This window comes from Brassica rapa, unplaced genomic scaffold, assembly GCF_000309985.2.
Source record: "Brassica rapa cultivar Chiifu-401-42 unplaced genomic scaffold, CAAS_Brap_v3.01 Scaffold0861, whole genome shotgun sequence".
NCBI classification, from domain to species: Eukaryota; Viridiplantae; Streptophyta; class Magnoliopsida; order Brassicales; family Brassicaceae; genus Brassica; species Brassica rapa.
In genome coordinates, this window is record NW_022610799.1 from 13,690 (window position 1) to 40,073 (window position 26,384).

A 26,384-nucleotide genomic window follows, 5' to 3' on the forward strand; every position below is an offset into this window, starting at 1 on the left:
GAGTGAGAGTCCTTGACAGCTGTCAGCATGGTCTCGGTTTCAGACCATCTACCCTTAAGCTCCACCAACTCCCCGGAAAGGCGACTGGTCTCAGAACCACACTCGCTGATCATCCCATCGATCAACGATATGAACTGCGAACGGTGAAAATTCTTAAGACTAAGTCCGAGAAAGAATGCACATAAGACGATCGAGAATTCAAGCAAGATACAAACCTTTCCGCGAAGTCCCAATGCTAGGCTCGATCCACCTTGCTGCGAAGTCTCCCCGTCACCGCTCTTGGCAAGTTTCCTCTTCCGACTCTTAGGCTGAGCAACCGGAACAGCGCTGGGAGCGCGCAGCGACAGAATGATTTCTTTCCTGGCCGGAGGAGGAGGCATAGAGTCTGCGGCCTTCTCCTTGTCCTCGACAAGGATCGTAGTCGTGGAAGAACCCACAGGTAGGGCTTGCGGAAGAGGAGCCATGACCTCGGTCCCATGACCCGGGGCAACGACCTCACAGAAGAAGACGGGAACTCGGAGCCAGCTTGAACCAGTTCCTTCTCGGTTTGGCGACGAACCAGTTTCTCTCGGAAGGAAAGATGACCGGCAACACAAGCCGGCGCTTCAGCCGGAGAAGTCAGAACCGGAGCCGAAGAAGTGGCCTCGCCCATCTCGACGTCGGAATCTCTCTTATCACCTTGGGAGGAAGACATGTTGAAAGGAAAGGTTTTGGAACTAGAGAGGTTTTTGAAGGAATAAAGAAGGCAAGGTGTGAAGAAAATGAATGACAAGCGCCCACTACTTATAGAAGTATGGGTTCGGAATACGCTTAAAATGTGAATTTCGTCCAATACGCTTAACTTTGTCAAAATCATCTCTCCGCCCGCTAGAGTCACAACTCTAACGGTGGGGGGCTAACTGTTGGGGTCAAAAACGGTTGCGATTTTAACATTCAAAACGTCCGAGGAAGAATATACGAATTTCCCCGATGAATACTTTTCGGAATAGATTCTCTCTTACGAAAAAGCTTTACGGAAGAAAGAATCGAGAAGTCCGACGGAAGCTCAAAACAGGTCGTGGCCACTTCCGAGCGTTCGTCCTGCTCGGTCCCTATGTAGAAACCAAGCTCGAGCCAAAGCTCGGTCGCTACGTAGCGACCGGGCTTGAGCCAAAGTTTGGTCGTTTCATAGCGATCGAGCTCTTCCGAACATCGATACGACACCAGTCCATGCATTCTCGTCAAACCTTCAAAAGCTATCTCCCGAAGACCGTAGCAAGCTCAGTTCATGCTTTCCGCTATTCTAGATCATCGATCGGACTTTGCAAATTAAAAACTGCGGAAACTTCGTTCTTTATCGAAAGAACTCGTAGTAAACGTGTTGAGTCGGAAGACGGCCCAAAGGGACCTAAAACACGACTCGAGGCCCATCCTACGATTTCTTAACCTAAAGCCCGTAAACCGCAGCACGGTTTACGCTTGGTCCATAAGGAAGGATAAATGTCAAGTTTCCGCGGATAAATACTGAAGTTTTGAAGATAATTGTGAAGATCGGGAAAAATGGAATATCTCCATTTTTATGCTATGACGGCTTAAGGGCAGAAGAGTAAAAGCGTAAACCGACCTTGGAGCTAGTATATAAGGAGTCCTAGGCGAGGAGCATGGGGGAGGACTTTTTCAGAGCAAACTTAGCACTTAGAGCAATTTAGGCATTTTTCCGTTTTTGTTGTTTCGAGCTGCGACTCAATTAGGTTTAGCCGTCTTAGGGTTGCTAGAACTAGGAATCTCACCGACAGCTCTCGAGCCCAGGCCTATACCTTGTTGTAAACGCTCATACGCAAATTTGGAAATAAGATCCTCTTTGCTCTTTTTTCGATTTCTTATACTTTATCGTTGTTATTCTCGTGTTCTGATTGCTTGACATGTGGTAATTAGCAGATATCCGGGTCCTCTGGGAAATTAGGCACTACAAGAAAACAGGGGGATTCTGATGGCCGAAATCGTCGGAAATTCGTCGGAAAAGGCCTATTCCGACGAATTTCTGACGAAAGCGTTTGTCGGTATCATTTCGTCGGAAAAAAATAATTCGTCGGAATTTTGTCAGACCTTCCGACGACTTTCTGACGAATACCGAGAAATGTCATTCTGACGAACTTCCGACAATATTCCGATGCGGACACACGAGACCAGAGTTCATCGGAAAACTATATACCGACGGAGACGGATCCTCCGAAGATTCCGACGAACTGAGGCCTCGGTAAATACCGACGGACTATGAGGCCTCGGTAAATACCGACGGACTAGTATTCGTCGGTAAATACCGATGGACTAAGATTCGTCGGTAAATTCCGACGACTCTACATTCGTCGGTAATTTCCAACGAATAATGGTCCGTCGGTATTTACCGACGAATCCTAGTCCGTCGGTATTTACCGAGGCCTCAGTTCGTCGGAATATGGCAATTTTAATACGAATTAATTTTGCATTTTATATATATTTTTTATTTGAAAAATTAATAAATAAATAAATAAAATCTGAAATTTAAAAATAATAATATTATAGAATTTAAATTCATACAAACCGAAATAGAAAAAAACATTCAGAAAATTTAAAATTCATGCAAAACGAAAAAAAAAAACATTCAGACAGTTTTAAAAAGCTGAAAAAAACTAAGAACTCGAAGACATCAAACGATCTAGCTTCTGCATTATCTCGGCGTTGAACTTCTTCTGGGATGCCAGCTCAGCAAGGATAGTGGCATTCTCCGAACGGATAGTGGCATTCTCAGAAAGGATAGTGGTGTTCTGCTCCTCCAATGCCCCAATCCGTTCATCTTTGTCATGTAGCTCCTCGAGAATCATGGGATCGGCATACGGAGCTTGCGAAGAAGACGCCGGATATGAAGAAGCACGGTGGGCCAACCCAACTAAACGGCCTCCTTTCCTTTTAGGAACCGCCTACAAAAATATTTAAAGTTAGTAAATATGGACAAATTAGTAATCGACATTATAAAAAAAATATATTAATAAAAAAAATTACCTTTTCAACCATCTCATTTATTTGCAATAGGGACAAGTTGGTTGAAGCTCCCGTAGAATCGCCGTCATCAGAGAGAGGCTGAGATTGAGTTGCTATTTCAGCTTCCACCAAATCAACGATACCTTTGATCACGAGATCCTGAATTTGACCCGTCTTCTTGTTAGTGTGAGCCACCTTAATGAGTTGGAGACGATCAACGGGATTACCGTCATTTTCTTCGATCTAAAAAACCGCCATTATTAGCCAAGGAATATATAAATAATTTATTTAAAAAATATAAAGATAAATAATTAAAAAAAACTTACAAGTTCATCTTCCTTAGTAGACATAGAGCAAGCGCCGAGGTTGTGCACATACATACCTTTCCCGCCACGATCGCTCTTTCGGTTCTTGGAGTTCCTAGAAGACGTCTCTGCAGTTTCTTCCTTCTCCCAATGAGCTATCAACTGCTCCCACACCGTCCCGTTGATGAACCGTGGCCTCTTGTTCTTCTGCCAAACTGTCTTCCACGCGTTTATCTGCTTTGTATAAGAGTCCATGGCCTTTTCGTTGAATTTCTTACGGACTGTTTCCGTGAGATCGGAGTGCCAGTTGAACTCTTGCTACAAAACAAACGTAATTTAATAAGTAAATATATTTAAAAAAATGTAAATACTTTAAAAAAATGAAAAAGAGTTTACCGCAAACTGACGAAACCACAACTCTCGTTCTTCGAAAAGAATCACACTCCACTTTGAATATCCAAAACGAAGCATGGAGTACATCATCTGGTTGATGCTCCTGCTAATGCCATTTTTCGACTTGGTGAACCTTTAAAAAAAATACAAGTTAGTTAACAAGTTAATTAATGGAAAAAAACATAATACTACAAATAAAAAAAAATACTAACCAAGTGCTATGTCCTCGTCGTGGGTTGGGATGGAGAACCGGGAGATGCTCTCGACCTGGTTATTGAACCAATAGATCAACTGGCATGACCCCCGGATCCTGTTGAGCAGCAGCGGTAGGGGCAGCGGGAGCTGGAGCGGGAATATATGCGATAACCGAGTTTTGTTCCTGAGACGATCCCGATGCACGGGAACTGCTCACCGAACTACGTCGAAGACGGGCTGCGGGGCGGGGTACATCCTCGGACCTAAAAAAAAATTAATACATCAAAAATCTTTTCAAATCATTTCTATTTTTAATGTTTTCATTTATATATTTACAAAAGGTTTTATAAACGTTAAAAAAAAACAATTAAACCTTTTATTATACATAGTTTATTACTGGAAACTTATAAAAAATTATAAAAAAAAATTTATTCTACATGATTTATATATATATATATATATATATATATATATATGTATACAAAATTATAAAAAATTTATAAATATAGAAAAATGTTGTTAAATATTTTTAAAATTTTTAAAAAATGTTTTATTATACATAGTTTATTACTGGAAATTTGTAAGAAATTATAAAAAATTTAAAAATTTTTATTATACATGATTTATATATATATATATATATATATATGTATACAAAATTTTAAAATTTTTATAATTATAGAAAAATGTTGTTAAATATTTTTAAAATTTTTAAAAAACGTTTTATTATACATATTTTATTATTGGAAACTTGAAAAACGTTTTTAAAAATCAAAAAACGTTTTAAAAACAGTAAAACGTTTTGAATTTTAACAAAAACACAAAATAATTCCAAAAAAAAAACTTAAACAACAATCCAAACAACAATCCTAACTTATATATCCTAAACTATCCAATCAATCCTAAAATTTTCAATCAAACAACCTAAAATTCGAGATCTAACTTCCATAACCCTAAAAAATTGGGATAAAACAAGGTTGGGATGATTCTTACATGATTTGGGGTTTGGGGAAGAGATATGAGGGTGAGAAGATGATTCGCCGGTGATGGGGGCTCGAGAACGGCCGGAATCGCCGTGAAAGGGAGAGAAATCGCGAAGAGAATTGAGAGAGAGCCGGAGGCGGAAATAACGAAGAAGGAAGAAGAAGGGTAATTATATTTAACAATTCCGACGGACACGGGTTCGTCAGTATTCCGTAGGTATCATTAAATATATACCAATTGGCGGTTCGCGAAAATTTCACGCGGTTTAGTTTTCCCGGGTAAATTACAATTCCGACGGAATTTTGGTTTGTCAGTATATTCCGACGGAATACTGACGACCATTTCCGACGGAATTCCGACGACTTAGTGTTTAAGGGTTGGTTACAAGTTTCTAAAAGAAAAATACAAATCTTTGATAATATAGATAGTATTTGCATAAAGATTTAACAATAGAAATGTTTTTATAACACGAATTTATACAGCAACATTTTTTGTAGTGTAAGATTAGATGAATATGATTGTATAAGTATATGAGTGTTAAGATGAGATGTTATGAAAACATGTGATATGCATACATAAATATTTTAATGAATTGTTATATTTGAACGGTGGCGATCTAATACTATACTAAACACTTATTATGTATTATTTTCATAGTTTTGGCATATAAATTTATAGATTTTTATGTTGAAATTTTTTTAAAAACACATGTCCTCGGTAATTCGTCGGAATATACCGACGACATTCCGACAAACTAGACGAGTTCTTCGGAATGTCGTCGGTATATTGCGACGAATTACCGAGGACATTTCCAAACTTTAATGAAACTCTTTGTCGTCGCTATCTCGTCGGTATTTTGCGAGGGATTTCCGACGGACCAATAGAAAAAAAAAAAAAAAACCAATCCGAATCTTCTGAATCTTCATCAAACTCCCCAACCTCAGCTTCTGGCTCCGAATGTACAAAAGCATCAAGTCCAAACTCAGTCAAATCCTCAACGAGTTCAACATTTGCCAAATCTTCAACTGTCTGGGCGTTGCTGGTAGACTCTGGTTGCAATGGTTCATCATCATCAGAAGTTCCATCCACTCGTCCTCTTGGGTTGATTTGCGTTACAGTGACCCATGGATCATCTCTGTACGTCACCCGAGGGTAACTGATGTAACACACCTATACATATCAATTATACATGCAAATATTAGTAAAATATATAACATTAATTAATTATATTGGTAAAAAATTAAGAATAGATTGACATACCTGATCAGCTTGCGAACCAAGAATGAAGGGATCATAGTATTGAAGTTTCCGCCGCGAATGAACTGATGTAACACCAAACGCATCAATCTTCACTCCTCTATCTGGGGTGGTGTCATACCAATCACAATAGAATACTACACAACGCAATCCAACCATTCCAGGAAATTGGATTTCCAATATTTCTTTTATGTTGTCGTAGTAGACATCGTCACCGGAAGAAGATGAAACACCAGCATCATATGTTGTCTTAGAATGACCTTTCCTTGTGAATGCATATCCTCGCGTACAAAATTTTGGATATGATTTGACCACATAGTTTGGTCCCTGCACAAATTCGCGTATCCAATCATCGAACACAAAACCTCTGGCCAAACCATCATTCACCTACAAATTAAAAACATATATGAGTGAAAAGTTAATTAGTTTATATTAAATTTAAACTACTCATTTGCATAGGGTAATATGATATATGACTCACATAACTACGAAGCCACACAGCAAATCCGTTATCTCTAAGTTGTTGAAGCTCATCTTCTGTTGCATGCCTGTGAGTCATACGCAACTCCGCCATATATACACTATATACAAAAATATTATCAATATGAAATAAATTTATTGAATATTAATCTAACAATGTAAATGAAAAATATTTTTACCTCTCATATTGAAGAACATCTTCACAGTTGGTGAGCATATATGTTTGCAAATGAGCGTGCTCAGTGTCCGTAAGTCTGCGCTTCGTGAATTTTCCACTAAGTCGTCCTATTTCCTTGAACATGCTTGGGACAGTAACATGATATGTTGCTCTCTCCCCCTCTGTCATCATGCCGAGCTGGTCTTCGGTGTTTTGTATGCACTTCTGGTGGAAAATAATTTTCAGCAAAGATTGCAGTTTCTTCATTGATCACCTGTGCCACTATAGATCCTTCCACCCTGCTTTGATTTTTGACCATCTTCTTCAGATGATGCATATAACGCTCAAAAATATACATCCATCTGTACTGCACAGGACCACCAAGTTCCAATTCTCTTGCGAGATGAATAGCAAGATGTTCCATTACATCAAAGAATGATGGAGGAAATATCTTCTCAAGGTTGCACATGCTGACTGGTGCGTTTGTCTTCAAATTATTAATACCCTCTTCAGTCACTACTCTGCTGCATAAGTCGCGGAAGAAAACACTTATCCCTGCAATTGCTTCATGAACATTACGTGGCAATAATGCTGAAAAAGCAAACGGGAGGAGGCGCTGCATAATTACATGACAATCATGACTCTTCAAGCCACTAAACTTTCCTTCGCTTCTATCAACGCAGTTCCCCAAATTTGATGCATATCCGTCAGGAAATTTCACTTTATCTGTAATCCAATCAAAGAACTCTTCTTTTCTAGCACCATCCAGCCGATAAATGGGAAAAGGGGCCGTACCGTTCTCATCAACGTGAAGTTCAGAACGATCACAGATATCGACTAAATCCAACCTTGACTTCAAATTATCCTTCGTTTTACCTTGGATGTTAAGGACTGTGTTCATCAGATTGTCGAAGAAGTTCTTCTCAATATGCATGACATCTAAATTATGCCGCAATAGATGAGTCTTCCAATATGGCAGATCCCAGAAAATACTCTTTTTGTGCCAGTTATGTAGCTCTCCAACCGCACTGACTCGAATGTTTTCATGTCCACCTACATCTGGCGTCCTATCTGCATCAAAATCCCTAAACTGCTTCAACAAATCTTCTCCACTAACTTCCTCAGGTGGACCATCAAACACCTGCTTGTTCTTCGTAAACGAAGTCTTACTCCTGCGGTATGGATGATCAGGTGGTAGAAATCGTCTGTGACAGTCAAACCAACACGTTTTCCTTCCGTTCTTTAGTTGGAAAGCATCTGTGTCATCTTGACAATATGGACATGATAGCCTCCCATGTGTTGTCCATCCAGATAACATACCATATACTGGAAAGTCACTTATTGTCCACATAAGTACTGCCCGCATCTGAAAGTTTTCTTTGCACGAAACATCGTATGTCTCAAATCCATGCGCCCATAGTTGTTGCAACTCATATATCAGTGGTTGAAGAAACACATCTAGTGATATTTTAGGATGATCTGGACCGGGGACGAGAATTGAGAGAAACAAAAACTCTCGTCGCATGCACAAGCTCGGCGGTAAGTTGTAAGGGGTCACGATAACTGGCCATAGAGAATACTGTCTTCCATGCTTTCCAAACGGGCTGAAACCATCAGTAGATAATCCAAGATAAACATTTCTTCTCTCTTCCGCAAATTCTGGATATGTTGACTGGAAATGTTTCCAAGCCTTCGCATCTGAAGGATGTCTAATCTCACCATTTATGGAATGCTCTGCATGCCATCTCATTGCTTTTGCTGTGCGCTCACACTGATACAACCTCTTCAATCTTTCCGTCAAAGGCAAATACCACATTCTTTTGAACGGGATCGGAACTCTTCCCCTCGTCTCCTGATAACGAGGTTTCCCACAAAATTTGCATACATTTCGTGTCTCATCCGCTCTCCAGTAGATCATGCAGTTGTCAATACATACATCTATCACTTCGTACGGTAGTTGAAGACCGGCTACAAGTTTCTGAACCTCGTAGTATGAACCCGGTGCAAGGTTATCCTCAGGTAGAATACCTTTGACAAAATCAGTAATCGCATCCATACATTCTTCAGCCAAATTATAGTCTGTCTTAATACCCATTAATCTAGTTGCAGATGATAAGACTGAATGACCATCTCTACAATTTTGATACAAAGGTTGTTTTCCTGCATCTAACATATCAAAAAATCTCCTAGATTCGGGATTTGGTTCTTCCCCTCTATAATGATCATGTACCATCTGCTCAGTACCTACACCATAATCTATATCCGTTCTAGGTTCTTCTAACCTAATATCAGGCTGAAGTTCACTAACAGGCTGAAGTTCACTAACAGGCTGAGGTTCGCTAGTACTACCATATTCATAACCAGTTTCCCCATGAAGGTACCAAACTTTATAATTACGTGAAAACCCTTTCATATACAAATGAGTCCAAACATCAAATTCTTTTATAACCTTATTATTATTGCAAGTAGAGCAGGGACATCTTAACATACCACTTTTTGCATCCGGTTGCTGTTGAACAAGCCTCATGAATTCTCCAATCCCTTGAACGTATTCTTCCGTAAGCAAATTGGTGTTTGGATCCAAATGAGGTTTATCCATCCACGAACGATAATAAGCTCCTAAAGACATGATTTTCACGGAATTGTTATGACTAAAGAGAAAGAAGAGAGAATGAGGTGTGAATGAGGTGAATGAGGAGGGGTTGCATTTATAGGAAATTGCTTACGGACATCCGACGACTTTCCGACGGAATACTGACAGATATAAAGCATTCCGTCGGAATTCCGTCGGTATTTTCCAATCTCAAACGGCTATAAAACGGTCATATATATTTGTCGGCAACGGTCACTTGGTTCGTCGGAAATTCATCGGAAAATTCCGACGGAATACCTACGACCGTAATGGTTATATCTTTTAATCGGAATGTCGTCGGAAATTCGTCGGAATATTCCGATGACTTTTCGACGACTACAACGGTTATATTGTTAATCGGAATGTCGTCGGAAATTCGTCGGAATGTTCCGACAACTTTTCGACGACTACAACGGTTATATTGTTTATCGGAATGTCGTCGAAAAGTCGTCGGAATATTCCGACGACCCTTGTTTTCTCGGAAATTCGTCGGAATTAGCCGACGGAATTCCGAGACTTCAGATTTTTTGTTTCCGTCGGAATTCCGTCGAAGTTGTCCGACGCCTTTGGCGTCCGTCAGAATCTCCGTCGGAATTCGGCGTGTTTTCTTGTAGTGAGGGTTTTCCTAGTTTCCTTATTTAAACGGAAATCGACAGTGCACATTTCGGTTCCCACAGTTCTGTTCACTTCTTTTTGACCTATATCCAAGAGTTCTTTGCGAAAGCGAGCCTTGAAGATTGCCGCCTCCAAGTCCCGTTTCGAACTCTTTTATTGGAGTCTTTATGAATTAAGCCTTAATGGTGTTTGCCACCAAGTCCTGTTCAGACTCATCCTAAGTAAACAATAGATCTTATTAATTTTTTTTAATTTATTATTATTTTTTTTATATACTCACTAACTATTCTAGGGTCGAAATTTAGAGAGAGAAAATGTGATAAATAATCTACACCAGGCGTTACCTTCCAGACTTGTCTGAAGAATCCGATCCCATGTATACCAAGCACCAAGACAAGAGGTTTGTCAGGTTTAGTGTTGGAAATCAGCTTTGGTTGCTTCATACGTTTCAAGGCAAGTGTGTAGTTGATAGGTTGATCTGCTTTAGCATCTATAGTGCTATCTGCAATCAGTAAATCTAAAATGGTGCTAAAGATTGGTTAGATATTCAAGTTTAAATCAATATAAGATTATAGTCCTTATTTTCAGTAGCTAAGCATAATTTATTAAAATTCCTTTTATATAAGAATAAAATAAATTATATCAGTAAATCTCCCCCCAGACTTAAATTACACTGTCCTAGTGTAACTCAGTCGGAGTTAAGATGAAATAGTTCATGATGTACGAAATGTAACAAGTAGGGAAGATACATCTGACCGGAGTAGATATCGATCAATGGAAATATGTTACATCGATCGTCGTGTGGTTGTCCATGTCGAGCGATGTCGACTTCTCGTCGGCGGTCAATATTCAGGTCCTCCTACTTGGGTCTCCTAAATCTGAAAGAAATAAAACGAAAGTAAATAAATGCTAGCTAATAAAACCAAAATAAAATACCTAATAGTGGGTTGCCTCCCACTCAGCGCTTGGTTATAGTCATTTAGCTTGACTGTGGTAGTGATTGGCTATTTGGTGGAGAAACAGCTGCTTGTTGGAAAACAAGCATCCACGTCATCTCTGCACATTCTGGACCAAGATGCAATGAAACTTCTTGTGGCCTCATCATTTCTTGTCCATTTGTAATCCATCTTTTCAAGTGCATTGGAGATGTTTTGTAGCCTATCTTGAACGTTGTCAATGCTGACCTTGTGCCAGCCTATGTTGTCATAGGCGTATGCTGAAAGTTCTGTCAGTTCTTTTTGCATTGACTCTAACGTCTTGTGTATCAGCTGCTCGCCGACTAGTGTAGAATCGGCGTCAATCGATGCGATTATGTGGGCGGCGGTCGATCTTGGCGACTTACCATCAAGCGATTTTGCTCGCTTCCTGTCGATCGATGCTGATATCTGGTGCTGAGCTGCGAGTTGCCTCTGAATGGCTTTGACTTCTTTCTGTAGCCATTCTGTGTGGCTGTCTAGTCCACTGATTTTGTTGTCGAATGGAAAGTAGATGTCATCGCAGCGTTTGTCAAGTCGTTCCTCCATGTTGTCTATAGCAGTGTAGATCTTCGATGTGATCTTGTCAACCTCTGCTGCTGCGTAAGGAAGTAACTCCACAAGATTCTTGCCATCGATCCAAGGCCCTCATAGCCTGTCGATCGATGCTGAATTTGCCTGCAAAAAATTTTGATTAGTAATGTTATCAATATCCCTTTGGGCATGAAGTAACTGACTAGACAATTTGTTTAAATCTATCATGACTGGTGATATAAAGCGGTCATGCATGTCCTCGTAAGTCCGCAGCCTCTCATTCATGGCTGAGACCTTAGCGTCGAGGGATGTGATTGTACACATGTCGATCGATGTGGCTGGTTGTTGGTCCTTCTTGGGAATGGTATCCAGATCTTGCTGTAGTAGCTCGATTTTAGTGCTCAGCCAGTCCACATTGTTGTTGAGAGGGTAGTACACGTCGTTTATCCTTGTGTCGATGTATGAGACTTCCCATTCATCCTTGTGTTGTGCTGAACATTGCGGTTCTGCAGGGATCTGGGCTGTAGGAAGACTGACGTCGATCGATGGTGCATGTGGTGCGTCGATTGATGCTGAGGTCGGGGCTTCCTTCTCAAGTTGCTGACGTAAACTCTCAATTTCTGTCCTCATTTATGCCATTCTTCTGAAAAGCTCATTGTAGCCTCTATCCAAAGGTTGATGTATATCTTCTACCAATGATTCGAGCTCCTCTCCCAGTCTTTCCTGAGCTCGACAAATACCAAACACCATCTCATTGATTTCATCTTTGGTGTAGAGTTCTGGTGCCAGTCTTGTGAGTGTGAAGGAAGTGGCTTGTTCTGGAAGACAGATGTGGCTCTCTCCAGTAATTTCCTGATGTCGTCCTTTGTGACAGGTATCATCTCACCAGCTACGCCTCGTGCGTGTCCACACTCATCTCTGTAGACTCCATACTCGTCCCTTCGTTCCCAAGTGAACTTCCTGGCTCCGTACATGTCAAAAGCGCGGTTTCCAAATTCATAACATCTATCGATCAACGTCGGTTCATCCCTATCGATCGACGTCGGTTCATCCCTATCGATCGACGTTGGTGTTACCCTGTCGACCGATGACTCAGTTGTCCCGTCAATCGATGCTTGCCCTTTTGGTTGGCGTGATAGATCTGGATTGATTTCTGTTGTGGCGACTCCTACGTGATTGTTTGGATATGTTTGAATGACGTCTGGAGTGCCACGTTGCTGTGAGAATAGGTTGTTAGGTCCATTGGCTACTTGAAGGATATCTGCTATGTCCTCTCTGGACACTTGTAAGATCCTTCAATCCATTGCACGTGCGTTGCCATCTGGGTCCTTGAAAATACCAAATTCTTCAGGTGTTCGAAAACCGTAATCAATGTTTGCATTATCAGTCAATTTAGAAATAGAAATATTAGGGTTTAGAGTAGTATCGATCGATGTAGATACAAATGAATCGATCGATGGCAGAGTAATTTCTGCAGAACATGTGTAGATGGAAGAGTGTTCACCTTTTTTGCTTGTATGTCTGCTCTGGTGTGTGGAGGTGGTTTCGGGGGTGCAAAATGTTTTATATAGGTATCTATAAACCTAGTTGGAGAGGGAATATTGTCCTGCTCCTGAATTTTTGCTGCGGTGCGAATATCGATCGATGTTCCTGTGTGGGTGTCGATCGATGTAAGCGGTAGTTTTGCTGGACGAGAATGGGTATCGACCGATGTGGAGCGCACTTCGGCGATCGATGTTGGAAATGTGTTGGTGAACTTATGTGTTTCAAATCTTTCATCCTGCAAAGACATTTCTATTGCACGTTCTTTCCAATAATCCTCATTGTATTCCTCTGTATGTTCCTCGTTAGATGAAGTAATTACAGTGTCAACTGCAAAACTTTCATGGAAATCACTGTCTGCCCAACTGCCTATGGAATAATCATCACGTCCTCTCTTGCTTGGAGGTTGGAAGGCAAAGTGGGGGTAACAATGATTAGGTGGAGCGAAATGGTCAACCGGCTGCTTTACGTCGAGTGACGGGTTGTTGCGGTCATCGGTCACAATTGACTCATTGGAATCGATCGATGGAAAGTTGGGAGTGTCGATCGATTCCGAGTACTCTGTTTCGTACTCCGATTCATACTCTGCTCCACAATGGCATGCGCCAATGAAGCCAAGTTCTTTCCCGTAATCTACAGAATTAATAACCTTTCTCTTAGGTCGGATGAGGTCATAATGGATGTAGGTGTCTATCAGCGTCAGACACAATTTGTTTTTGTTCATGTCACATACGGCTCCTACTGTAGCCAGGAAAGATCTTCCAAGCAAAGTGAAGAGTTCCAGTTAAGCTCGATGTCTAGGACATGAAAATCTACAGGGACAATGGCATTACCAATCTGTACCTCCAGATCTCTTATGATACCTCCTGATCGTTTTTCTGAAAGATCCACGAATGTGAAGGATTCTGTTGAAGGTTCGATGGTCAAACCAAGCTGGTCTGCCATGATCCTAGGGAGGATACTAACTGATGCTCCTGTGTCACACATTGAATGGGGAAATTCAACACCCTTGACTACGCATGGTATTGCAAACTTCCCAGGATCACTCTTCTTCGTCAATGTGATCCTTTGTCTCATCGTCTCTCTGACTTGATGAAACATTCTCCTAATGTCCTCCTCAGTTACCTTTGTTTCTCTGAAGAACATCCACAACCGGTGTGTGAAGTAAGCTTCATCAAAAGCTTTTTCGATTGGGATTCTGAGGACTCTTTTAGTGAAACCATCCATCTCTTTATCGTTAGCTTCCCGCTTAAAGTTTTTAGGAATCTTCTCCTTTCTTTTCCTTAACCTTCTCCCTTCAGTTTCTTTATTTTCTTGAACTGGTTCTGGTGAACTATTTAAAGGGTTGGGTTTTGGTTCGGGTGGGCTAGCTAATGGTTTAGGTGGTGGTCTGAGTGCGTTGATGTAATCATTATCGATTGAGGGTAACCGCTTTCGGTATGTCAGAGGTGCCTGTCGATCGATGGGAGGTGGGGTGTGACGATCGACGTCGGACTCACCCTGTCGATTGATGGTTGACTCAACCGGTCGATCGATTTTATCATAGAAAGGGGAGGGTGGGTGAGGATGCTTAGTTGCGAATTCTTCATGAGTTAGAATTCGAACTGCATTGCAATCAGTCGATTTAGCGGATGACGTCGATCGATGACTGGAGTAATCCATCCATCGATCTTTGTCATGGTCTGTCGATCGATGCGAGTTCATCGACATCGGTCGACACCATTGTGATCCGCCGAGACTCATGGAACTTTCGATTTCGAAGTCTCCTTCCTCAAGCTTTTCATTTCTCACCACTTGCCAGAAATCATCATCTATGATGGCATTTACGTGGTGTTTCCCTTTGTCGGCTCCTGCCTCTCTAGTGAAAGCTTCTTGCCTTTTTATAGTCTCGCCCGTGTGAATTACTTGCGTTTCAAGTTTTCTCACCTGAGTCCCTAAGGTCTCGATTTTGGTGTTCAGATTGTTGTAGGCGGAGTCTATTTTACCATTAAAATCCACGGTGATTTGTTGTTGTCCCAACAGTACTCGATCAAGCATTTCTTCGATCTTGCTTTCCTGAGTCTGGGGTGGTGGATTTTGGTAGTAAGAGTTCGAGTAGCTTTTGCTGTTGTTGAAGTGTTTTTGAAATTGTGAACTCTGGTTACTTCTTTGACCATTTCCAAAGAAGTTTTTGTAACCAGAGTTCACAATTTCAAAAACCCTTCAACAACAGCAAAAGCTACTCGAACTCCTACTACCAGAATCCACCACCCCAGACTCAGGAAAGCAAGATCGAAGAAGTGCTTGATCGAGTACTGTTGGGACAACAACAAATCACCGTGGATTTCAACGGTAAAATAGACTCTGCCTACAACAATCTGAACACCAAAATCGAGACCTTCGGGACTCAGGTGAGAAAACTTGAAACGCAAGTGATTCAGACTAGTGAAACTATAAAGAGGCAAGAAGCTTTCACTAGAGAGGCAGGAGCTGACAAAGGAAAACACCACGTAAATGCCATCATAGATGATGATTTCTAGCAAGTGGTGAGATATGAAAAGCTTGAGGAGGAAGACTTCAAAATCGAAAGCTCCATGAGTCTCGGCGGATCCCAATGGTGTCGACCGATGTCGATGAACTCGCATCGATCGACAGACCATGACGAAGATCGATGGACGGATTATTCCAGTCATCGATCGACGATGTCCGCTAAATCGACTGAATACAATGCAGTTCGAATTCTAACTCATGAGGAATCCGCATCTAAGCATCCTCACCCACCTCTCCTTTCTATGATAAAATCGATCGATCGGTTGACCCAACCATCGATCGACAGAATGAGTCCGACGTCGATCGTCACAACACACCTCCCATCGATCGACAGGCACCTCTGACATACCGAGTGCGGTTACCCTCAATCGATAATGACTATATCAACGCACTCAAACCACCACCAAAAAAATTAGCTAGCCCACCCGAACCAAAACCCAACCCTTTAAATAGTTCACCAGAAGGTTAAGGAAAAGAAAGGAGAAAATTCCTAAGAACCTTAAGAGGGAAGCTAACGATAAGGAGATGGATGGTTTCACTAAAAGAAACCTTAGAATCCCAATCGAAAAACCTTTTGATGAAGCTTACTTCACACACAGGTTGTGGATGTTCTTCCGAGAAACAAAGGTAACTGAGGAAGACATTAGGAGAATGTTTCATCAAGTCAGAGAGAAGATGAGACACATGATCACATTGTCGAAGAAGAGTGATCCTGGGAAGTTTGCAATACCATGCGTAGTCAAGGGTGTTGAATTTCCCCATTCAATGTGTGACACAGGAGCATCAGTCAGTATCCTCCCTAGGATCATGGCAGACCATCTTGGTTTGACCATCGAACCTTCAACAGAATCCTTCACCTTCGTGGATCTTTCAGAAAACGACTAGGAGGTATCATAAGAGATCTGGAGGTACAGATTTGTAAGGCCCTTGTCCCGGTAGATTTTCATGTCTTGGACATCAAACTTAACTGGAACTCTTCACTTTTGCTTGGAAGATCTTTCCTAGCTACAGTAGGAGCGTATGTGACATGAACAAAAACAAATTGTGTCTGACGCTGATAGACCCCAACATCCACTACGACACTATCCGACCTAAGAGAAAAATTATTAATTCTGTGGATTACGGGAAATAACTTGGCTTCATTGGCGCATGCCATTGTGGAGCAGAGTACGAAACAGAGTACTCGGAATCGATCAACACCCACACCTTTCCATCGATCGATTCCAATGAGTCAACGGTGACCGATGACCGCAACAACACGTCGCTCGACGTTGATCAGCCGGTTGACCATTTCACTCTACCTAATCATTGTTACCCACACTTTGCCTTCCAACCTCCAAGCAAGAGAGGACGTGATGATTATTCCATAGGCAGTTGGGCAGACAGTGGTTTCCATGAAAGTTTTGCAGTTGACCTTGTAATTACTTCACCTAACGAGGAACATACAGAGGAATACGATGAGGATTATTTGAACGAACGTGCAATAGAAATGTCTTTGCAGGATGAAAGATTTGAAACACATAAGTTCACCAACACGTTTCCAACATTGTTTGACGAAGTGCACTCCACATCGGTCGATACTCACCCTCGTCCAGCAAAACAACCGCTCACATCGATCGACACCCATACAGGAACATCGATCGATATTCGCGCCGCAGCGAAAATCCAGGAGCAGGAGAATATTACCTCTCCAACTAGGTTTATAGATACCTATTTAAAACGTTTTGCACCCCTGAAACCACCTCCACACACCAGAGCAGACACACAAGCAGAAAAGATGAACACTCTTCCATCTACATCAACAGGAAAATCCATGAAGAGCAATCATCTCAAGAACACAAGTTCTGCAGAAATTATTCTGCCCTCGATCGATGCATCTGTATCAACATCGATCGATACTACTCTTAAACCTAATCTTTCTATTTCTAAATTAAATGATAATGCAAACATTGATTACGGTTTTCTAACACCTGATGAATTTGGTATTTTCAGGGACCCAGATGGCAACGCACGTGCAATAGATGGAAGGATCTTACAAGTGTCCAGAGAGGACATAGCAGTTATCCTTCAAGTGGCCAATGGACCTGACAACCTATTCTCACAGCAACGTGGCACTTCAGACGTCAATCAAACTGATCCAAACAAACACGTAGGAGTCACCGCAACAGAAATCAATCCAGATCTATCATGCCAAACAAAAGGCCAAGCATCGATCGACGGGACAACTCGGACATCGATCGACAGGATAACACCAACGTCGACCGATAAGGATGACCCGACGTCGATCGACAGACGTTATGAATTTGGATACCGCGCTTTTGACATGTACGGAGCCAGAAAGTTCACTTGGGAACGAAGGGACGAGTATGGAGTCTACAGAGATGAGTGTGGACACGCACGAGGCGTAGCTGGTGAGATGATACCTGTCACAAAGGACGACATCAGGGAATTACTGGAAAGAGCATCTCTTTTTGAAGAGAGCCACATCTGTCTTCCAGGCCAAGCCACTTCCTTCACACTCACAAGACTGGCACCAGAACTCTACACCAAAGATGAAATCAATGAGCTGGTGACTGGTATTTGTGGAGCTCAGGAAAAACTGGGAGAGGAGCTCAAATCATTGGTAGAAGATACACATCAACCTTTGGATAGAGGCTACAATGAGCTTTTCAGAAGTATGGTAGAAATGAGGACCGAAATTGAGAGTTTACGACAGCAACTTGAGAAGGAAGCCACGACCTCAGCATCGATCTACGCACTACATGCACCATCGATCAACGCCAGTCTTCCGACAGACCAGATCCCTGCAGAACCTCAATGTTCAGCAGAACATAAGGATGAATGGGAAGTCTCATACATCAACACGAGGATAAACGACGTGTACCAACAACCAGCCACATCGAGCTACTAAAATCGAGCTACTACAGCAAGATTTGGACACCATTCGCAAGAAGGACCAACAACCAGCCACATCGATCGATGTGTGTACCATCACATCGCTCGACGCTAAGATCTCAGCCATGGATGATAGGCTGCAGACTTACGAGGACATGCATGACCGTTTCGTATCACCAGTCATGCTATATTTAAACAAATTGTCTAGTCAAATACTTCATGCCCAAAGGGATATTGATAAATTTACTAATCAAAATTTTTTGCAGGCAAACTCATTTTCGATCAACAGGAAACGAGGGCCATGGAGCGATGGCAAGAATCCTGTGGAGTTATTTCCCTACACAGCAGCAGAGGTTGACAAGATCACATCCAAGATCTACACTGCTATAGACACCATGGAGGAACGACTTGACAAACGCTGCGATGACATCTACTTTTCATTCGACAACAGAATCAGTGGACTAGACAGCCACTCAGAATGGCTACAGAAAGAAGTCAAAGCCATTCAGAGGAAAATCGCAGCTCAACACCAGATATTAGCATCGATCGACAGGAAGCGAGGGAAATCACTTGATGGTAAATCGCCGAGATCGACCGACGAACACTTAATTGCATCGATCGACGCCGAGTCTACACCAGCCGGCGAGCAGCTGATACACAAAACGATCAAGATAGGCTATAGAACATCTCCAATGTACTTAAGAAGATGGATGACAAGTGGACAAGAAATGATGAGGCCACAAGAAGTTTCATTGCATCTTGGTCCAAAATGTGCAGAGATGACGTGGATGCTTGTTTTCCAACAAGCAGCTATTTATCCACCAAATAGCCAATCACTACCACAGTCAAGCTAAATGACTATAACCAAGCGTTGAGTGGGAGGCAACCCACTATTAGGTATTTTATTTTGGTTTTATTAGCTAGCATTTATTTACTTTTTTTTTATTTCTTTCAGATTTAGGAGACCCAAGTAGGAGGACCTGAATATCGACCGCCGACGAGATGTCGACATCGCTCGACATAGACAAACACACGACGATCGATGCAACATTTTCACATCGATCGATATCTAATCCGGTCAGATGTATCTTCCTTACTTGTTACATTTCGTACTTATGAATTATTCCATCATAACTCCGACTGAGTTACACTGGGACAGTGTAGTTTAAGTCTGGGGGGAGATTTACTGATATAATTTATTTTATAATTATATAAAAGGAATTTTAAAAATTATGCTTAGCTATTGAAAATGGGACTATGATCTTATATTGATTTAAACTTGAATATCTAACCAATCTTTAGCACCATTTTAGATTTACTGATTGCAGATAGCACTATAGATGCTAATGCAGATCAACCTATCAACTACACACTTGCCTTGACCGTATGAAGTAACCAAAGCTGATTTCCAACACTAAACCTGACATAACCGCTTGTCTTGGGGCTTGGTATACATGGGATCAGATTCTTCAGACAGGTCTGGAAGGTAACGCCTTGTGTAGATTATTTATCACATTTTCTCTCTCTAAATTTCGACCATATATTAGTTAGTGATTTATATTTCAGTTCTATCCATTTAAAAAAAAAAGTAATAATAATAATAATAAGATCTATTGCTTACATAGGATGAGTCTGAACAGGACTTGGTGGCTAAAACCATTAAGGCTTGATTCATAAAGACTCCAATAAAAGAGTTCGAAACGGGACTTGGAGGCGGCAATCTTCAAGGCTCGCTTTCACAAAGAATTCTTGGATATAGGTCAAAAAGAAGTGAACAGAGCTTCGTGGCTACCACCATTAAGTTTTGATTCATGGAAGCCTGTCCAATCTTGGTCACTGATCCTGCAATGGAAGCAGACTTTGACTCAAGAGAGAAAATTAGAGAGAGAGAAATTAGGAACTAACTTTTACCTGCAGTTCCAGATACTTGTCTGAAATCCTTGCATCCTATGATCGATACTCCCAAGGTAAAGCATTCACTTTATATTTATGCTAAGAAATGAAGTCAGTAGAGGGGATGTCAGACGTGAATTGCTGAGTTGTGTTATGTTAGAAATGCTAAGCTAGGGTATTGCATAGTGTGCTTCTGTGATTGGACTTTTTAGATGTGGTTGCAAAATTGTTGAGGAAAATTTCTATGCTTTAAAATCTGTAGTCCCTAATATTTTCAAACCTCTTTCAGAGAGACTGCCTGTATGTTTTGCTTGAGGACAAGCAAAAGGGTAAGTTGGGGGAGTTGATATACCTTGGATTTGACCCGTTTTCATCCATGGTATATAGGTGTTTTACTATATATATATATATATGTTTTCTACTCTTCTAGGTATGTTTTCAGGTTCAGGTGCATTTCGGAGTAAAGCTATGACTTTGGAGCATTTTGGAGCTTAAAAGACATTTCATCCGAGCTGACCATGTAGAGGTCGACGAGAGGAAGAACAATCGATCGATGCACATCCAGTGCTGTCGATCGACACCATGAGATTCCTCGACAAATGAAGATTAATATCGATCGATGTAAACAAGTACCATCGATCGATGTCGAGACATTGGACATGCGACATTTTGGATCCAGCGGACTTGAAGCCAAAGTCCAAGCTAAATTACAAAAATGCCCTGACGAGTTTTTAACCTAGTAGATTATATACTGCCTAAGTGTTTTGACGGTAGAGAGAGCTTTTTGTTACAGTTTTACTTTGAGAGAGAGAGAGAGTTTTGGAGAGAAGATCACTTGTGATTGGAACTCCTTGTTTTCATTTCTTTTCATCTATACTATGAATTTCCATTTCTTCATTGTCATGAATTGCTTTGCTATGTCTGAGTAGTTCATTTATTAGATCCAGGGTTCAGATAGGTTTGTGTGATTAGCCCCAAACTATAGATCTGCCTTGTTGTGATATTCATGATAGATTTGTATTCATTGCTTGTTTTAGCCTTGCTAACTAGAACATGATCATATGATTGCATACTCAAGCACCCTTGTTATCCCATCCTGACATCTATCTATCATATCAGGACTGTTAGAGAGGGCTAACCGCCAATTTCGTATCTTAATACGGCATATCATACTCGCGCATAGGCCTGGCTAGAACCCGTCGATCGATGTCCTCAACTGACTATCGGTCAACGTAGGTAAAGGTGTATCGGTCGACGTCCCTATAGGACCATCGATTGACACTCTTTCGTTGTCAACATACTAACCGTTGAGACACGAGATCTAGTTTGTTAACCAGTGAAACATGCGACAGCTGATCACTGAGTTAAGCGGTTGAGCTCTAACATATCATGCATGCAACAAATAGGCATCTATAGATATTATAATCTTCAACACCTGAATAGTGGCCCTGCGTATAATATCATTTCCAACCAAGTTACATTTACTATTTACTTCGCTTGTTACTATTGCTATTTCATTTAAGCATTTACCACTCTTAGAATTAATAAACACTAGATTTAATTGTTCCCTAGCTCCTTGTGGATTCGATCCCTAAGTACTACATTGAACCTCTTTTGATGAGAGTAACACTCCTTAGGGTAATTTGAGTGGTATCAATATATCAGCACGCTGACCACACATATCAGCATGCTCGTCCTTCCCATGGACTGTTCGTGTACTGATTTTGGACAACTGATGCACCATGTCAGTACACATATCAGCACGCTGGCCCTTTCCGTGAACTGTTCGTGTACTGATCTGGATATGAGCTCGAGTTTTGATGGACTGGACTGTCCAAGTCAGTCTGATTGATGCTAGCCCGAGTTCTAATGAACTGATGGTCCAAGTGTACTTATGCTGGCTCGACTTTTCATAATCCCACCAAGTGTTAATATTTTTCCCTCGCAAGCGTACTGAAGGGATGAATGAAAACTCTTTTGGGTTTTAATGCTCCCATCAGGATACTTTTGGCCGAGACATGTGCACATACGGGCTGCATTTCATCGGCCAACCTGAAATATTAGGGCGAGAGTGAATTTCACCAAGTAAAAAATCTCGAACCTCCGACGACGTCTTCTTATATACTTAAATTTTTTTGGGTTTTTTGTTTATAACGTTTTGGGGCGGAACGTGTGATAGGAAAGGGGGAGGGTCGAATCTTAGTGCCAAAGGGCTGAATCTCAGTGGATTGTGGCAGCAAGGCCACTCTGCCTATTACAATACCCCGTCGCGTATTTAAGTCGTCTGCAAAGGATTCTACCCGCAGCTCGGTGGTAATTATAATTCAAGGCGGTCCGAACGGCGCTTCCGCCGAACAGACTTAGCCAACGACACGTGCCTTTGGGAGCCGAAGCTCCTACTGAGGGTTGGCAATCCGGCGGCGGGCGCATGCGTTGCTTCTAGCCCAGATTCTGACTTAGAGGCGTTCAGTCATAATCCAGCGCACAGTAGCTTCGCGCCACTGGCTTTTCAACCAAGTGCGATGACCAATTGTGCGAATCAACGGTTCCTCTTGTACTAGGTTGAATTATTATTGCGACGCGGGCATCAGTAGGGTGAAACTAACGTGTCTCACCACGGTCTAAACCCAGCTCACGTTTCCTATTGGTGGGTGAACAATCCAACACTTGGTGAATTCTGCTTCACAATGATAGGAAGAGCCGATATTGAAGGATCAAAAAGCAATGTCGCTATGAACGCTTGGCTGCCACAAGCCAGTTATCCCTGTGGTAACTTTTTTGACACCTCTAGCTTCAAATTCCGAAGGTCTAAAGGATCAATAGGCCATGCTTTCACAGTTCGTATTCGTACTGAAAATCAGAATCAAACGAGCTTTTACCCTTTTGTTCCACACGAGATTTCTGTTCTCGTTGAGCTCATCTTAGGACACCTGCATTATCTTTTAACAGATGTGCCGCCCCAGCCAAACTCCCCACATGACAATGTCCTCCACCCGGATTGACCCGCCAAAGCGAGTCTTGGGTCTAAATTTGAATATTTGCTACTACCACTAAGATCTGCACCGACGGCTGCTCCACCCGGGCTCACACCCTAGGTTTTGCAGCGACCGCTGCACCCTCCTTCTCATCGAGGCCTGGCTCTTGCCCCGACGGCCGGGTATTGGTCGCGCGCTTCAGCGCCATCCATTTTCGGGGCTAGTTGATTTGGCAGGTGAGTTGTTACACACTCCTTAGCAGATTTCGACTTCCATGACCACCATCCTGCTGTCTTAATCGACAAACACCCTTTGTGGGTTCTAGGTTAGCGAGCAGTTGGGCACCATAACCCGGCTTTCGGTTCATCCCGCATGGCCCACTTGGAGCTCTCGATTCCGTGGGATGACTCAACAAAGCAGCCACCCCGTCCTACCTATTTAAAGTTTGAGAATAAGTCAAGGGATTCCGTGGGATGGCTCAACAAAGCAGCCACCCCGTCCTACCTATTTAAAGTTTGAGAATAAGTCAAGGAAATTGCATCCCCGATGCCTCTAATCATTGACTTTCCCCGATAGAACTCGTTTCCGAGCTCCAACTATCCTAAGGGAAACTTCGGAGGGAACCAGCTACTAGATGGTTCGATTAGTCTTTCGCCCCTATACCCAAGTCAGACGAACGATTTGCATGTCAGTATCACTGCGGGCCACCACCAGAGTTTCCTTCGGCTTCGCCCCGCTCAAGCATAGTTCACCATCTTTCGGGTCCCGACATGCATGCTCACACTCGAACCCTTCTCAGAAGATCAAGGTCGGTCGGCTGAGGGATCCAGCCAATCAGCTTCCTTGCGCTTTACAGGTTTACTAACCCGTTGACTCGCACACATGTCAGACTCCTTGGTCCGTGATTCAAGACAGGTCGAATGGGGAGCCCACAGGCCGACGCCCTGAGCACGGAGATGTCGAGGCACGCCGTGAGGCGCATGCTGCAAACCACGATTAAGGCAGTGACGTCTCCGCGGGCGTAACAAAAGCCCGGGCTTAGATCACCACCTTAATCTGCATAGGTCCACGGCCCGAATCGATCGGTGGACCGGATTGCTCCGTTCCGAATCCGATCGGGACGAATCACCGGCCCCCATCCGCTTCCCTCCCGACAATTTCAAGCACTTTTTGACTCTCTTTTCAAATTCCTTTTCATCTTTACCTCGCGGTACTTGTTCGCTATCAATCTCTCGCTCATATTAAGGCTTGGACGGAATTTACTGCCCTATTGGGGCTGCATTCCCAAACAACCCGACTCGTAGACAGCGCCTCGTGGTGAGACAGGGTCCGGGCACGACGGGGCTCTCACCCTCTCTGGCGCCCGGTCCGTCGCTGAGGACGCTTCTCCAGACTACAATTTGAACGCCGAAGACGTCCGATTTTCAAGCTGGGCTCTTCCCGGTTCGCTCGTCGTTACTAAGGGAATCCTTGTTAGTTTCTTTTCCTCCGCTTATTGATATGCTTAAACTCAGCAGGTGATCCCGCCTGACCTGGGGTCGCGTTGAGGACTTTGGGTCATCAAGAGCTTTTGGATTGGAATGTCTGACTATATGACGAGAATTGAATTCACCACCGCATGTAAGAACGCTCCTGGCGTCCTTAGCTCGGATTTTGGCCAACCGCGTGCGGTAACACACGACGATTTGTGAGACCCAGGCACACGTGCCCTCGGCCAGAAGGCTTGGGGTGCAACTTGCGTTCAAAGACTCGATGGTTCACGGGATTCTGCAATTCACACCAAGTATCGCATTTTGCTACGTTCTTCATCGATGTGAGAGCCGAGATATCCATTGCCGAGAGTCGTTTTAGACTTTATATTGCAGCACTGCTTTCGAACAAACACCGTCTCCGGGTTGGCGAAAGCAGGCTGTTTAGTTGCATTTTCCTTGACACTTTTTGTGCCGGTGTTTGGTGATATCCGGAAGCTATGTGTACGATCCAACCAAAACTGAAGTCTTGGGCATGGATGAACGCATAACCACGGAATCGGCAGGCACAGTAAGAAACCGGCCTATCAAAAGTGATGTTTCATCGTTCCCAGGTCGTTCTGTTTCCAGGGTACGACAATGATCCTTCCGCAGGTTCCCCTTCGAAAACCTTGTTACGACTTCTCCTTCCTCTAAATGATAAGTTTTAGTGGACTTCTCGCGACGTCGCAGACGGCAAACCACCCACGTCACCGCGATCCGAACACTTTATCGGATCATTCAATTGGTAGGAGTGACGGGCGATGTGTACAAAGGGCAGGGACGTAGTCAACGCGATCTGATGACTCGCGCTTACTAGAAATTCCTCGTTGAAGACTAACAACTGCAATGATCTATCCCCATCATGATGAAATTTCAAAGATTACCCCGGCCTGTCGGCCAAGGTGTGAACTCGTTGAATACATCAGTCTAGCGCGCGTGCGGCCCAGAACATCTAAGGGCATCACAGACCTGTTATTGCCTCAAACTTACTTGGCCTAAACGGCCATAGTCCGTCTATGAATCCGGCCGTGAAGGGATGCCCTCCACGTAGCTAGTTAGCAGGCTGAGGTCTCGTTCTTTAACAGAATTAGCCAGACAAATCGCTCCACCAACTAAGAACGGCCATGCACCACCACCCATAGAATCAAGAAAGTGCTCTCAGTCTGTCAATCCTTACTATGTCTGGACCTGGTAAGTTTCCTTGTGTTGAGTCAAATTAAGCCGCACGTTCCACTCCTGGTGGTGCCCTTCCGTCAATTCCTTTAAGTTTCAGCCTTGCGACCATACTCCCCTGGAACCCAAAAACTTTGATTTCTCATAAGGTGCCAGCTGAGTCCTATAAGCAACATCCGCTGATCCCTGGTCGGCATCGTTTATGGTTATATGATCGTCTTCGAGCCCCCAACTTTTGTTCTTGATTAATGAAAACATCCTTTGCAAATGCTTTCGCAGTTGTTCGTCTTTCATAAATCAAAGAATTTCACCTCTGACTATGAAATACAAATGCCCCCGACTG

At 42.7% G+C, this 26,384-nt stretch overlaps 1 protein-coding gene, 1 non-coding gene and 1 pseudogene across 4 annotated transcripts; all 3 read right to left on the reverse strand.

Moving 5' to 3' along the window:
• Window positions 1-5,584: 5,584 nt before the first annotated feature.
• Window positions 5,585-10,099, reverse strand: LOC117131114. Of its 3 annotated transcripts, XM_033283532.1 has the most exons (3): window positions 6,613-6,798; window positions 6,135-6,518; window positions 5,585-6,044 (listed from the first exon to the last, which is right to left on the reverse strand). In XM_033283532.1, the coding sequence occupies exons 1-3, from the start codon at window positions 6,703-6,705 to the stop codon at window positions 5,715-5,717; spliced, it is 807 nt and encodes a 268-aa protein (XP_033139423.1). In that variant the 5' UTR covers window positions 6,706-6,798; the 3' UTR covers window positions 5,585-5,714. The 3 variants fall into 3 exon arrangements, with proteins under 3 accessions (XP_033139423.1, XP_033139421.1, XP_033139422.1); XM_033283530.1 differs by having other exon boundaries at window positions 5,601-6,044; window positions 6,135-10,099; XM_033283531.1 differs by lacking the exon at window positions 5,585-6,044 and having other exon boundaries at window positions 6,084-6,518; window positions 6,613-10,099.
• Window positions 10,100-22,574: 12,475 nt separating this feature from the next.
• On the reverse strand, window positions 22,575-24,898 carry LOC117131116 (annotated as a pseudogene).
• A 147-nt stretch (window positions 24,899-25,045) lies between these two features.
• Window positions 25,046-25,201, reverse strand: LOC117131115. Its single transcript, XR_004454322.1, has one exon. It is a non-coding gene; the product is annotated as a 5.8S ribosomal RNA (ribosomal RNA).
• Between the last annotated feature and the right edge of the window lie 1,183 nt (window positions 25,202-26,384).

Coding starts and splice junctions, on each gene's coding strand:
- LOC117131114 (XM_033283530.1), bottom strand. CDS start 9,397: ATGTCTTTAGGAGCTTATTATCGTTCGTGGATGGATAAACCTCATTTG.